General features: G+C 44.5%; 1 protein-coding gene across 2 annotated transcripts; it reads left to right on the top strand.

Annotated features, from left to right (window-relative positions):
- Positions 1-5,147: 5,147 nt before the first annotated feature.
- On the top strand, positions 5,148-11,737 carry LOC123045913 (DNA mismatch repair protein MSH3). Of its 2 annotated transcripts, none has more exons than XM_044469158.1 (12): positions 5,148-6,170; positions 6,710-6,901; positions 7,012-7,176; positions 7,414-7,512; positions 7,642-7,893; positions 8,190-8,453; positions 8,535-8,666; positions 8,774-9,034; positions 9,127-9,198; positions 9,419-9,568; positions 9,836-10,330; positions 11,158-11,737. In XM_044469158.1, the coding sequence occupies exons 1-12, from the start codon at positions 5,232-5,234 to the stop codon at positions 11,452-11,454; spliced, it is 3,318 nt and encodes a 1,105-aa protein (XP_044325093.1). In that variant the 5' UTR covers positions 5,148-5,231; the 3' UTR covers positions 11,455-11,737. The 2 variants fall into 2 exon arrangements, with proteins under 2 accessions (XP_044325093.1, XP_044325094.1); XM_044469159.1 differs by having other exon boundaries at positions 5,154-6,170; positions 8,202-8,453.
- Positions 11,738-13,597: the final 1,860 nt, after the last annotated feature.

Genomic DNA, 13,597 nt, shown 5'->3' on the forward strand with positions numbered 1-13,597 from the left:
AAACTATCTGTTACCTACAATTTCAGTGCTTGTAGAGAAAACCTTACTGAAAACCGCTTGTCATTTCCTTCTGCTCCTCGTTGGGTTCGACACTTTTACTTATCGAAAGGACTACGATAGACCCCCTAAACTTGTGGGTCATCACACCCCAACATAATAAAGATACTAGTCTTTTGACTACCTAACGACCACTATTGCCGTCAGAACAAATCGTCGACGTGTCGCTGTTGCCGCTCCGAGCCGACCTAACCTTGTCGTTGACAACTAGAAATGTCTTCATGCATCTATCCCTATGGTACAACGTCCTCAAGCCGCCGTGGTCATTGTTTACCCCTTGAATCATTTGAAATAGGTTAAACACTGGCAACCATTTTGAAATATGTCATTAAAATGAGAACACACATGTGTAACCACTGCGAATAAAATCTCTAAAATGTCAGATGCGTGCCTAATCTATTTTGAGAGTTGAATATACGAAGCTAATAAACCTCGAGGAGCACTACCCTCGCCGCCAAAACACACGTGTTCGTTATAGACGATGTGATCATTTTTGGAGAGTGAAACACATTGTTCCCATATCAGCCTTCTGGACTGTTATTCTATAGGCAAGACATCTTCTTATTTCTGTCTCCTTTTATCAATTGGTAGATGGTAGTAGTTTCATAGGGACTACTCCTTGATTTTCTTTGTGGCAAGCTATTTATGCCAATACTATAATCCAGTTGCCACCTTATTTTATCCAGTTGTTATTATTAATCTTTGCCTTCCTAATTAGAAAACTTGGAACACCAACTTGTCAATGATTTATTTCATCATCATACTACACAATCCATAGTTGAAAGTACATGAAGCCCCCATGTGTGGTTTTGGTAATCAATGACAATCCTTATGAACTAATGTGTACATTGAGATATACATTTGAAGGTTAGTCCCATTGGAAAATGATTGAAGAATATTGGAAGACAACTCCTTTGAAGAAACAATTACATCAAGATGATCAAAATGGAGTTCATTGGAGTATCTCAAGGGTTGCCATGCTTAGAGCTATGGTTTGAGCCATAATGGATCAAGATCTTAAAAGGATGATTTGAATGATGAATTCTAGGAGTGGCTTAAAGATATGATCATAATGGACTCATGTGTTGAGTCATGATTGATCAAGTATTCAAGCAAGCTATTCAAGTGAAGAATTCAATATACCCTTCAAGACATCAAGATTAAACATGGAGTAGAGATATCGGTTGACCAAGAGGAAGCTCGAAGATCAAACTCTAAATGGTTAACACACGAGCGCAAATGATGCACCACATAGGATCTTGTGGTATGATAAGCAATTGTCAATTGCACTTTGTGTACTAACCCATACTATGTGTTGTCTATGTTTTTGAGGGTTAGGTGATTCTCATGGCCTCGCATCGAGAGAGAGATTTCAAGTGTCCATGAGAGGATGACATCAAGTGTTGATGATCATGGTTTACAAGGGCAAGTTCAAGATTACCACCCTGAAGGATTACATGCTTGAAGCTTGTGGATGATCACATGATGGACAAGTGAAGATAAATACAAAGTAAAGCTTCCACATTGTGTGGGGGGAGCTACTTGAAGACTTCATTAGTGTCTTGCCATTCAACTTGAGCCAAGAAGAAACTTCAACTTCAAGATCAAGTGAAAGGCTCGAGTCAAAGGTATTAGTTCCTTCAACGTTAGTGTTGTGGAGTGATGACCACCAAAGGAACACATACACTCAAGAATGGATTCTCGATAGCTATGTAGTGTAGCTCTTTTATGATTCTCGAGTTACAGGGATCCCGCACTATTAAGAGGGGATCAAAGGGGTTCGTGATAGATTTGATCAAGTCAACATCTTCTCTACACAATTCCACTCCTATCCTATATACCAAAGAAAATCCAAAGCCAAATAGGTTACCCAAATATATGGTAAAACCTTTGCATATTTTGCATCCTCCATTTTGGTTGATCTTGGGTGGTTCTCTATGTGAGGACCTGGGTTTTTTCATAGCTTCAAAACGAGCCCAAGATCATCAAAATCGGAGTCCGATGTAAAAGTTGTGCCTATTTTAGTTTTAGGGCTGCAGCAGTTTGGTTTGGCCGGATCATCCGGGTCCTCTCCCAGATCATCCGGCCTTTGCCCGGATCATCCGGGTTCCAGCCCGGATCACCCGGGTTATTCATAAAATTCATCATAGTAACTTATTCCGCTAGCCGGATCATCTGGCTACCCACCCGGATAATCCGGGGATTGCCCGGATCATCCGGCTATGTCCCCGGACATCCGAGTATCTACTTCACCACATTGTATATTGACCTTCCCGAACATCCGGGCATTGCCCGGATCATCCGGGTGTGCGTCCAGATCATCCGGGCAGGTCAACAACTGCGGGGAATGGCTCTATTTTCTTGGGGGGTATAAATATCCCTCTCCCACTCTGGGAGAGGGCCGACCACTTCATCCAAAATCTCTCCAAGAACACAAGTGGCACCCTCTCACTTCTCCTACACCAAATCTTAGATCTCGGAGAGATTAGTGAGTGTTCTTGAGAGTTGTTCCAATCAAAAGATAGATTATCTCCCTCTCCCTCTTGTGACCAAAGCAATTCATGATTTGAGCAAGTCTTGAGCATTCCCCCCTTGATCTTGGTACTCTTGGAGGTTGGAGACTCCTAGGCGGTAGGAGTGCTCTGGTGAGGAATCAACTTGTGATTTGTCCCCCGGAAAGTTTGTGAAGGTTTGGAGGCTGCCTCAAGGTCTACCACTAGTGGTTGGGAATCGCCTTCGTGGTGATATCTCAAGGAGAATAGGGTGAGCCTTTGTGGTGTTGGTCTGCCTTCGTGGTAACACCCATCCCTCCAACGGTGACTAGCTTCCCTTCAAGGATATGAACATCGGGACACATCCTCGTCTCCATTACTTTGGTTATCCCTAACCCTAACTCCTTACTTGTGGTTTACTTTAGTCTCTTGACATTGCATTCACTATATCTTGTTATTCTCATTGTATTATGTTGGCTATTCCCTTGAAGAGATTATTTAGGCCTACACTTTATATTCGCAATTCATACTTACTACCATTGATATATCTTGCGATTAATGTGAATTGCTAGCTTGTAACATTCATTTCCATATCTTGTGACATAACTTGTGTAAGCTTGTAGAGCTTACTTGAGTTTGGTTGTATCATTCAATTCCATATATTGTGATATAATTTGTGTAAGCTTGTATTGCTTACTTGTGGTTGTGTGTATTATTCATTTCCATATCTTGTGATATAAATTGAGTAAGTTTGTGTAACTTACTTGTGCTTACTCATATCCTCATTGTTCTCATCTTGTTTATCCTAAGTTGTTGGTGCACTTAATGGGCCTAGTATATTTAGGATTTGTGCTTGAAAAGTATCCGCTTAGTTTATTTCCGCATTAGGATATAGCCAAATCCGGAAAAGATTTTAAAACGCCTATTCACCCCCTCTAGGCGACATCATGGTCCTTACAATAATGCAAACCCATATTGTTAATACCGCTAGACATGATATGTCGGTTTGGAAACTAACCCCTGTAGGTGACTACAGTTTGAAAAGTGCCCACAAGCACTGATTCAATAATCTACCACTACAAGCAAATCAGCGACCAAAAATAGTTCCACTGCAGATTGTAAACCTTGTCAATCAGATTTGAAGGGACAAACTCATGGAGTTAGGAGTCCAAACTTTCGTACGAAGGTAAGTTCTCGAAACATATTAGTGAAAATTATAATAGACGTGACAACCAAGAGGATGGAATGCACATGCTTTTGTTATGCCATTTTATCAAAGGCTACTTGGTTCTCCTATCCCTGATGTAATAGAGCATAAGTTTTGGTTGAATATAACCATTTTATTCCACAAATGATTAAGGTTTTATTGGATTATGCTCATCCCACATCAATGTAACCAGTGTACATACTTTTTTATGGTGCCTTTGAGTGTTTTAAAATGATGCCATGTTTGGTAGAAAGTCCTATAAAACACCACATGTATGCCTGGTGTCGAATGCGATTTTACAGAGATCAAAGCTCTAGAGGATGTGATGACATGACATGATCAAGGCTCAGCAACCTTTGTTGTGCAACAACCAAGGACCACACAAGAACCATCTTTAGTTGCAGGTGAATGGATTTTTGCGATGCGGCCTAGGAAATGAGGAAGATATGCAACCTTCTCCAATAGGTATTGGTGTCATCATCCAATTTGAGGAAAATGATCATTGTCAGCAACTGCAGGTTTCGGCCATGTCTCCTTCGGTGTCGTCCTCTCTCCAAGATGAAGTACTCTTTGCCACAATGACAACAAATACTCTTCACATTCCGGAATCAGCAGCCGCAACGAGTTTCATCTTAAAAGTCTCCTATACAAGCATCACAATCTTTTATCCACACGATAGTAGCACCATCAACCGGTGTTTTAATGTCAAATCACATCATCAAGTTAGCGAATCAAAATCAAAACAATCTTCATGGCTTTTCGATGTATTTTCAGATACAGGACCTTGTACCACGAGAGATGTTTTCGCCATGTCAAACGTGACCCCTTTCATAAAATGTCGTTGATGGAATAAAATTGTTTATTGTTCAAAAAAAGAAAAAGGAGTACCAAACACAGTAGCGCATGAACTCACGACCGACTATACCTGGCTAAATGGGATGCGCCTGGTGGGCTGGCCCGTTAGCACGTGTGCCTGACCCGTGGCGGGCCGGCCCAACACGTGGCCCGCCTAGGGCCGTGCCTGGGCCTGGAGGCTGGGCACGCGTGCCAGCATGGCACGTCCCATTTAGGTTTTTTTTTTATTTTTTACTGTGGAAATAGGCTAAAAATTAGGTGGGCTGACGGCTAAACATGCCGATGGGCCGGCCCATTTAATAGTTAGTGCCGTGCCTGGGCCTTGGAGGTCAGCACGCGTGCCGGCCCGGCCCGGCCCGTGTAATAAGCGTGCCTGGGTTCGGCCGTGCCGTGCCTGGCCCGTTTAACTCAAGGCGGGCCGGCCCATCTGGCCAGGTATACGACCGACCGAGGGGCGACCGCCGAATGGTGCTTCCGGAGTTCCGGTTCCCCGCGCCTCCGGCCCCATCGGTGGTGCGCCTCCTCTCCGCGCAAGAGAAACCTCTGAAAAACCACACTCCTCCTTGTTGCCGCCCACGCCCCTGTTTCCCGCCCCCGCCGCCACCGCCACCGCCACCGCCATGGCCAAGCAGCCGAAGCAGCAGGTGCTCTCCCGCTTCTTCTCCACCAAGCCCCCACCCCCGACCCCCACCGCCGCCGCCCAAGCCCAACCCGTCGCGCCTCCTCCTCCCCCCAAGTCCCCCGTCTCCACCGTCGCCTCCTTCTCCCCCGCCAAGCGCGCGCGCGCCCTCTCCCGCTCCCCAAAAACCGCCGCCAAAAGGCCCCGACCCTCCCCCTCCCTCGTCTCCACCATCCCCCCTCGCGAGGCCGCCGTCCGACGCGCGCTCCTCGAGCCGTCGCCCCCCGGCTCGAACCCTAGCGGCGGCGGCGGCGGCGGCAGAGGCTACACCCCGCTGGAGCAGCAGGTCGTGGACCTCAAGGCCCGCCATCCGGACGTCCTCCTCATGGTCGAGGTGGGCTACCGCTTCCGCTTCTTCGGCGAGGACGCCGCCGTCGCCGCCTCCGTCCTCGGCATCGTCGCCCACCCCGACCGCAGCTTCCTCACCGCCAGCGTCCCCACGTTCCGCCTGGGGTTCCACGTCCGCCGCCTCGTCGACGCGGGCCACAAGGTCGGCGTCGTCCGCCAGACCGAGACCGCGGCGATCAAGGCGGCGGCGGCCGCGCGCGGCGGGGGCGGCGCGGCCCCTTTCGCGCGCGAGCTGTCGGCGGTGTACACGCGCGCCACCATCGAGGCCGGGGCTGGGGAACTGGAGGGCGGCGGCGCGCCGGAAGAGGGGAGCAGGTACCTCGTGTGCGTGGTGGACAAGGAGGTGGATGCCGTGGGGAGGGAGGGGTTCGAGGTGAAGGTTGGGGTGGTGGCCATCGAGGTGTCCACAGGCGAGGTCGTGCACGGGGAGTTCATGGACGGCGCAGCCAGGAGCGGGCTTGAGGCCGTGCTGCTTGGCCTGGCGCCCGTTGAGGTCATACTCGGCACCCCTCTCTCGTTCCCTACTGAAAAGGTAAGTGGTGCTCCATCTGCCGAAACTTATGTGGGTTAATCTCATCGCCAGATGAATCCGTGTCTGGTGATGTGTAAAATTGTACGGTCATAATATTCTGTATTTCACAATGCACACTATAGCTGAAGTCGCACCGATGCCATGAAACATTAATCAGTAGATTGTACATTCTGCGATCCGTTTCAGTTTGCAATAAGTACATTTACTTATGTTTGTAACTCTATATAGGATCCTTGGCAACTTATTTGGGTTTACTGCGCGTGTGTGGCTTGAAAGACTTCCAATTCCATAAACAATCATCAGTGTAACTGTAGCTTGGCAGTAATATGTTACCATTTCCCAGTTCCACCATAATGTATGATAGCCTGTTTACCCATCATACTAACTTGAGTTACTTGCAAATTATTCATATGGTGATCTTTATTTGCTTGTCTTTGATTACAATTTTTAGTTATTGCTATTTTGAGTTAGTGTTACCCCTTCTAGTTTCATAGTGCTCGAGATTCCCTGGTTAATGGGTTCCTCCATTTGTTGTCTAGCTGATGAGGGCATATGCGGGACCTGCCTCTAATGTCCGGGTTGAGTGCACTTCGCGTGATTGTTTCAGCGAGGGCGGCGCTTTAGCAGAACTGATGTCTTTGTTTGAGAAATCGGAGGTCAATTCGCCAACCATTGGAAACGATAAACAGATGGAAATAAATGAAGAGGACAACAATCTTCGTGGGATGGAGGTACTGTTAGCCTTCATAACTGTTCTAAATGGAGTTTAGGTAATTAACTGCCGCCCCCATTGTGGTTTGATAACTATAATGTGGTTTAAAAGTTGCATTTGTTCGCATAGGGTGTCATGGCTATGCCAGAGCTAGTTGCCCAAGCAATGGCATTGAGCGTTCGCTATTTGAAGGGTTTTGGTATGGAGAGGTTAATCTGCTTTGGTTCTTTGTTCCGGCCATTTACTGCTAATACTGAAATGTCTCTATCAGCAAACGCTCTTCAGCAGCTCGAGGTACATTCTTCTGTAATACCATGCAACTATTTTTCTTCTTTCTGTTTGGGTAGCTGTGACAATTTTTTAGACGGAAAGTTGTGACCGGGGGAGAACTGTAGTCACTTTCTTTTTCCTGAAATGTTTCTTCGAAACTCGAGACACCAAAGCACATCTGCTGTTCGCTTTTGTGGGCACGCCATGCCCTTGAGATTCTCCTCCATTCCATTTATGAGGTGCCACCTGGATTGTTTTCAGGTATTAAAGAACAACTCAGATGGTTCAATAGAAGGGTCCCTGTTCCAAACTATGAACAACACATGTACAGCTTTTGGATCTAGGCTGTTTAGACACTGGGTAAGCTGCTATATCTGGACCTGGCCATGAAATGACTTTCAGCATAATCTATCATTTCACATTGAACAATTTGTTTTTATGTCAACTGTTTTGTTAAATGTCTTTCTTGATCTTGTGCTGTTCTTGCAGTTGACTCACCCCTTATGTGATAGAAATCTAATATGTGCTCGTCACGATGCAATCTCTGAGATCTCTGAATCGATGGGATCACGGCAAGATTCAGTTAGCATTCGACAGGATGAAGGGGATGGGTGCTGCGCAGCTTCTGCGCGAAGTGATCTCAGCACCATTCTTTCATCTGTTTTAACAATGCTGGGAAGATCACTTGATTCTCAAAGAGGAATTACAAGAATTTTTCACTGCAAAGCCACAGCTAAAGAGGTTAAAATATATTCCTTTCTGTGGTTATGATTGTCCATTATAGAACCTGCACATCATACCTGCTAGTAGTTTTTCCCTGTACTTCTTTCTTTTTTGCTTGTTTTCTTCTATATATCTGTTGAAACTGTGTTCCACTATGAAATAGAGAAGTCCGTGAATTCAGTTTGCTTGCTGTGTACATACAATTTTTTGCTTGGAGAAATGTTTCTATTCTCCTGTTGATTCTTAACTTAAATTTTTTGGTGGTGTTTATGCGAATCTTGCTTAGTGCGATATTGATACCTAACTGTCCATAGTTTGTGTTGCAGTTTATTGGGGTCATCCAGGCTATCTTGACGGCGGGAAAGCAACTGCGGAAGCTTGTTCTCGAGGATACTGACAACGTGTCTTCTCAGCATAGAACTGTCCACTCTTCTTTGTTGAGAAGGCTCATAAGTACAGCTTCATCGTCTGCTGTACTTGCTAATGCTGTGAAACTTCTGTCGTGTCTTGACAAAGATGCTGCTGATCAAGGAGATATGATAAACCTATTAATTTCATCTGTTGACCAGTTCCCCGAGGTAAATCTTTCCCTTATCACAAATAGAGTTTGTTTGTTCCTTACGTTTTCGGATGCATCATACTTGTATATCTTTCTACAGGTTGCAGAGGGTCATGTGACTGTTGAAATGGCCAAACAAAAACTGGATTTATTAATTGTTGAATATCGGAAGCAGCTTGGCATGCGCAGCTTGGAGTACAAAACCGTATCTGGAACAGCTTACCTGATCGAAGTTAAATTGCTTAATTGGAACCTTCATATATTTTTAGTTTCAAGTAGTAAGAATATCTCTTGTATTTTTTTTGGGTCATTAATGTTACCTATTGTGTGTGTCTGCAGCTACCAGTAGATAGAAGGGTGCCTTCAAATTGGATGAAAGTAAATAGCACCAAAAAAACTATTAGATACCACACTCCTGAAGTATTGAAGAACTTGGACAACTTATTACTGGCTAAAGAAGAACTAGCAGTTATCTGCAGGAAAACATGGCACAAATTCCTTATGGATTTTGGCAAATATTATGCGCAGTTTCAAGCATCTGTGGAATCTCTTGCAGCTCTTGACTGCTTATACTCTCTTGCCACTCTTGCAAAACAAAATGTAATAGACTATCGTTAACCAGTGTTCACCTTTTTACGTGGTTTGTTTTTCCTACATGACATCGATCACGATCTGATTTTCCATTTTTGCAGAATTATGTACAACCTAATTTTGTTCCTGAAAATGAAGCAAGTCAGATCCACATCAAAGATGGCCGCCATCCGGTTAGTTGTAGACCACTTTGTATCAGCCGTCTTGGCTCTTCTATGAATATATGATACGCATGCTTGTGCTTATTCTAGAAAAAAAACTTTCCATTCTACTGATGGCTTTCAGGATCAAGCCTCCTGAGTTTGATCACATTAGTACCTTCTCTTCAGTTTTGCACATCAACACCTTCTATTTATTTGACGATGGTGGTGATGGTGTGCTGTTGCATTTTAGGTTCTGGAGTCTCTACTTGGAGACAATTTCGTTCCAAATGATACAAACCTTCATGCAGATGGGCAGTACTGCCAGATTGTTACAGGACCAAACATGGGAGGAAAAAGTTGCTATATTCGTCAAGTTGCACTAATTACTATTATGGCCCAGGTATAGGTTTTATCCGATGCTTTAAGTCTACTCATGGAAACACGTTGTGAATGTATAATATAACTATGCCAGTAAAAACTTTTACCGAGTAGTTGGTTTTCCGCTGACAAAAGCATTGGTAAAGGGTTATCTTTTTCCTTTTAAAAGCAGCTAAAGACTGATAGTTGTTCCCTCGCAAAAAAAGAAGGTGGATAGTTGTTATAGATTACTCTAGTTGCAATTTTTCTCTGAGGAGATTCCTATAACTTGTTGCTTTGGTTTCATTAGGTTGGTTCCTTTGTACCAGCTTCATCAGCAACACTTCATGTTGTTGATGGAATTTATACTCGGATGGGTGCATCTGACAGTATTCAACAAGGAACAAGTACCTTTTATGAAGAGATGAATGAAGCTTCCAGCATATTACAGAACTGCTCATCTCGATCCCTAGTTATCATTGATGAGCTTGGCCGTGGAACAAGCACACACGATGGTGTTGCTATAGCCTATGCTACATTACACTATCTCCTGAAAAACAAGAAATGTATTGTCATTTTTGTAACTCACTATCCAAAGATTCTTGATATCCAGAGTGAATTTGAAGGTTCTGTTGGGGCATACCATGTTTCATATCTGTCGACAAGGAAGCTGTTGCAAATCAGTGATGAAATGATGGGTAATGGCACAGAAACAGAGGATCTTGGAGAAATTACTTTCTTGTATAAACTTGTTGCTGGAGCTTCAGACAGAAGCTTTGGTCTTAATGTCGCACTGCTTGCGCAGGTTAGTCATATGTGAACTTTTATGCCCTTCAGCTCTTTTTTTGAGTTTTGGCGTACACTTCTATTGTCATGGGTACTCCTAACACAAGCGGTGTTCTTTTGGTGTCCAACTGAGTTGTTCTCTATTCTCCAAATCGCTGTGGTGTGAAATAAAATAAGATAGCATCCTGCAGGAGATCACTAAGCTGTGTTCAAGAATCCAGGATGGTTTCTCTCAGGATGTGAAGTAGGAAAGCTGATCTTTGTTTGTAACCGGGTCCACAAGTTAGTAAATATAGAGCCACAAGTTATATCGAGTTACAAGTTAGAGACAAAGTGACCTAGAGAAGTGAGGTAGAGCTTGTATGTTAGGAATTTAGGAGGCGGCTCATCCTATCTTAAGTTATATATGGAAGCATGCCAATAAATCAGCTTCTGTTCTCTATCCTCGTTACCTTTTCTAATAGCTGACTACGGCACTAACACAGGAGATGACCACATGCCTTTGTTCATCATTTTTAGAATATTTGCAGTAGTTTACATGTTGCTATCTCACTTGTGAATAACGAATAGGTTCACATCCCCTCGTGGTTTCGTTATTTGGTAGACGGGATAAACTTCCTAATTCTACAATGAAGATGTATGTGCTGGCTACCCCCCCCCCCCCCCCCCCCCTTTTTTTTTGGGAAATGGGGCTAATCTTTTATAATAGATCAGTTAGTCTTTTCTTCTTCCAGTTGAGCTTACGCAGTTTGAACAATGAGTGTATTGTGTACTTGAACATATTGAAGTGAAGCACTAATCGTCATTCCTATCTATTGGTTTCTGAGGTGTGATCCTGCTTTGCAGCTCCCGTTCAGATGTATTAAGCGGGCATCGGTCATGGCAGCCAAACTGCAAGAAGAGATGAGTAAGCGCGATATAAACAAGCTGGTGAGGTTAATGGACGAACCATCCAGTGATGGACCACGGGAAAGCTCTTCAGAAGTTGGTTTGCTTTGTGCAGAGCCTCACCAGGGGTTGATGGAAGCATGCCGCAGGATACTGCATGACATGAGATCTGCTCAAAGTAATAACGACATAACAAATACACTTTCTTGTTTGAAGAGTGCACAGGAGATAGCATCGAAGATGATTAAAGGGTAGCATCCTTCTCAAATGATGAAGCACTCTCTCATTTCTTCCTTACCTTTTTTCTTTTCTTGTTTGGAATGTATTTCTTCCTTAACTTGAGGGGGAATTATCAGGTATTGGTACTGTCCCGTTCTGTCCATCTGTATTATGCATATCTGGCCATTGATAGAGCCCCTCAGTCAGCATTTTCTTACATGTCACTCATCGATATGTTCCACTTCTGTTGTGGTAGCATGTTTATGAGTGTCCTATATAAGTATGTAGAAGGGAGTATATATTTTGTGTTGCATCGGTACCTCAATCTGTCAAAACACCATTACAGTTAGACAAGACCAACTCCATTACAGTTACACAAGACCTGATGTAACATGTTTCCCTGGAGCTGTGTTCTCAAAAAAATGTTTGTGTGGAGCTAACTTCTGTGGGCATGAAGCTAATGTAGCTGCATATTTGCACCCTTGTAGGTCTTAAGTTCTTAACTAAGGGGATGTGCAACGCTGTGCCTTTCCCGGCGTAGGTTCAGTTGGCTAAGAGCATCTTCAAAGCGCGCTGCACAATTTTTTTACAGCGTCGTAATAGCCCTTTTGCGTGCTGGACCACACAGTTGCTTCACCATATGCTGAATTTTTTTAGCGTGCCAGAGCGCCGCTTCAGCAGGCGCGGCAAAATAGAGCGTGTCCGTCCAGCACAAACAACATTTTGCATTTAAAGTGAAACAAAGAAGATCAAACACACACAAAATAAATCAACAAGAAATAGTTTAATTATTATTACAACTCAAACAAATAATTAAACTTCAATACAACAAATAGTTCATGATCAATACAACAAATAATTTAATACAATACAACAAATAACAATACAACAAACATACAACATCATGTGTTTTGTCGCCCATTCCATGCCCACCACTTCTCGACTAGATCCTTTCTAAAGTTTATCATGCGTTTCGGCACATCAAATGACATGATAGGAGGCAACAAAGCAGGCCACCCTCTCAACCCTCCCCCGCACTCACACGGGGTGTCCCATCAACTCATACCGAGAGTAGTCCATCTTTGAACCTTGTCAATGATCGAACGAACTTACAGATATGAACTGAATGCCATTTGATGAGTAAGATCGAACAAGGGGGACCGCTGGAAATGCAAGAGCCAGGATAGCGCAAGAACTGCATGGGACAGCTTGCCCACACTCGTTCTTGATGATCATGTTATGCATGATCACACAAGCGTTCATGATGTACCAAATGGGTATGTGGGATTCATACCCACATTGTAAAACGGTGCCGAAAGTAGGACCCGGGGTATGTGGGATTCTCCGTTAAATAGTTCCTCATCAATTTGTTGTGGGCATCGATCCTTTCCCTCCACAATTTCTGATGACCAAAAACAGAACCACCATGCTTCGGCTTTTTGTTGATGTGCATAGCTAGGACCATTGCGAGATCCTCCTCCTCTTGAAGATCAATTTCTTCATCGGAAGAATCGTGGGACGAACTCATCTACAAATTTGAATTCAAACTAAAATTTAACACTACAAACAACATGCTCCAAATTCATCTACAAAAATGAAGTTAGAAGCAATATATACCTTGCAAGCGTTTTGTCAAACACCTTGTGGGCGCCAAGCTGCAAACCCCCACAGGGGGCTGTTCGTCGGTGGAACGGAGCGCTCGAGGGGTGGTTGCGGCGGAGGAAGCAGCGGCGGCCACCGGGGAAGAGGAGGAAGCGGCGCGCGCGATGGGGAACGACGGGGGGAAGCGCCTGCAGGTCGCCGGAGAGGATAGGGAAGTCGCGCGCGCGAGTGGATATTTCAGATCCGGCGGTTGTGGACATTCGCGCGGGCGAGTCGCTGTACAACGCGCGGTAGCGGACGCTCGAAAAAAGCAGCAAGCTCTGCTCGGCGTGCTAAATGGTTTTTAGCGCACGTATGATTTTTGCGCGTCTGCTGGAGTTGCCGATTCGGCCGCGCGCGCTAAGAAGCCGTTTTTCAGGCATGTGACTTATTTAGCGCCTTTGTTAGAGATGCTCTAAGAGCATCTCCAATTGGGCACGAGCCGTCTTTTGGGCACGAGGGGGCAAAAAAGGCCTTCAACAAATGTCCAACCACAATTTTTTTGTATTTTTTTGGCAACCATAAAATACAACTCCAA

Source organism: Triticum aestivum, chromosome 2B, assembly GCF_018294505.1.
Source record: "Triticum aestivum cultivar Chinese Spring chromosome 2B, IWGSC CS RefSeq v2.1, whole genome shotgun sequence".
Classification (NCBI taxonomy): Eukaryota; Viridiplantae; Streptophyta; class Magnoliopsida; order Poales; family Poaceae; genus Triticum; species Triticum aestivum.

Coding starts and splice junctions, on each gene's coding strand:
- LOC123045913 (XM_044469158.1), top strand. CDS start 5,232: ATGGCCAAGCAGCCGAAGCAGCAGGTGCTCTCCCGCTTCTTCTCCACC. Junction 7,894..8,189: donor GCAAAGCCACAGCTAAAGAG/GTTAAAATATAT, acceptor AACTGTCCATAG/TTTGTGTTGCAGTTTATTGG. Junction 10,331..11,157: donor ATGTCGCACTGCTTGCGCAG/GTTAGTCATATG, acceptor CCTGCTTTGCAG/CTCCCGTTCAGATGTATTAA.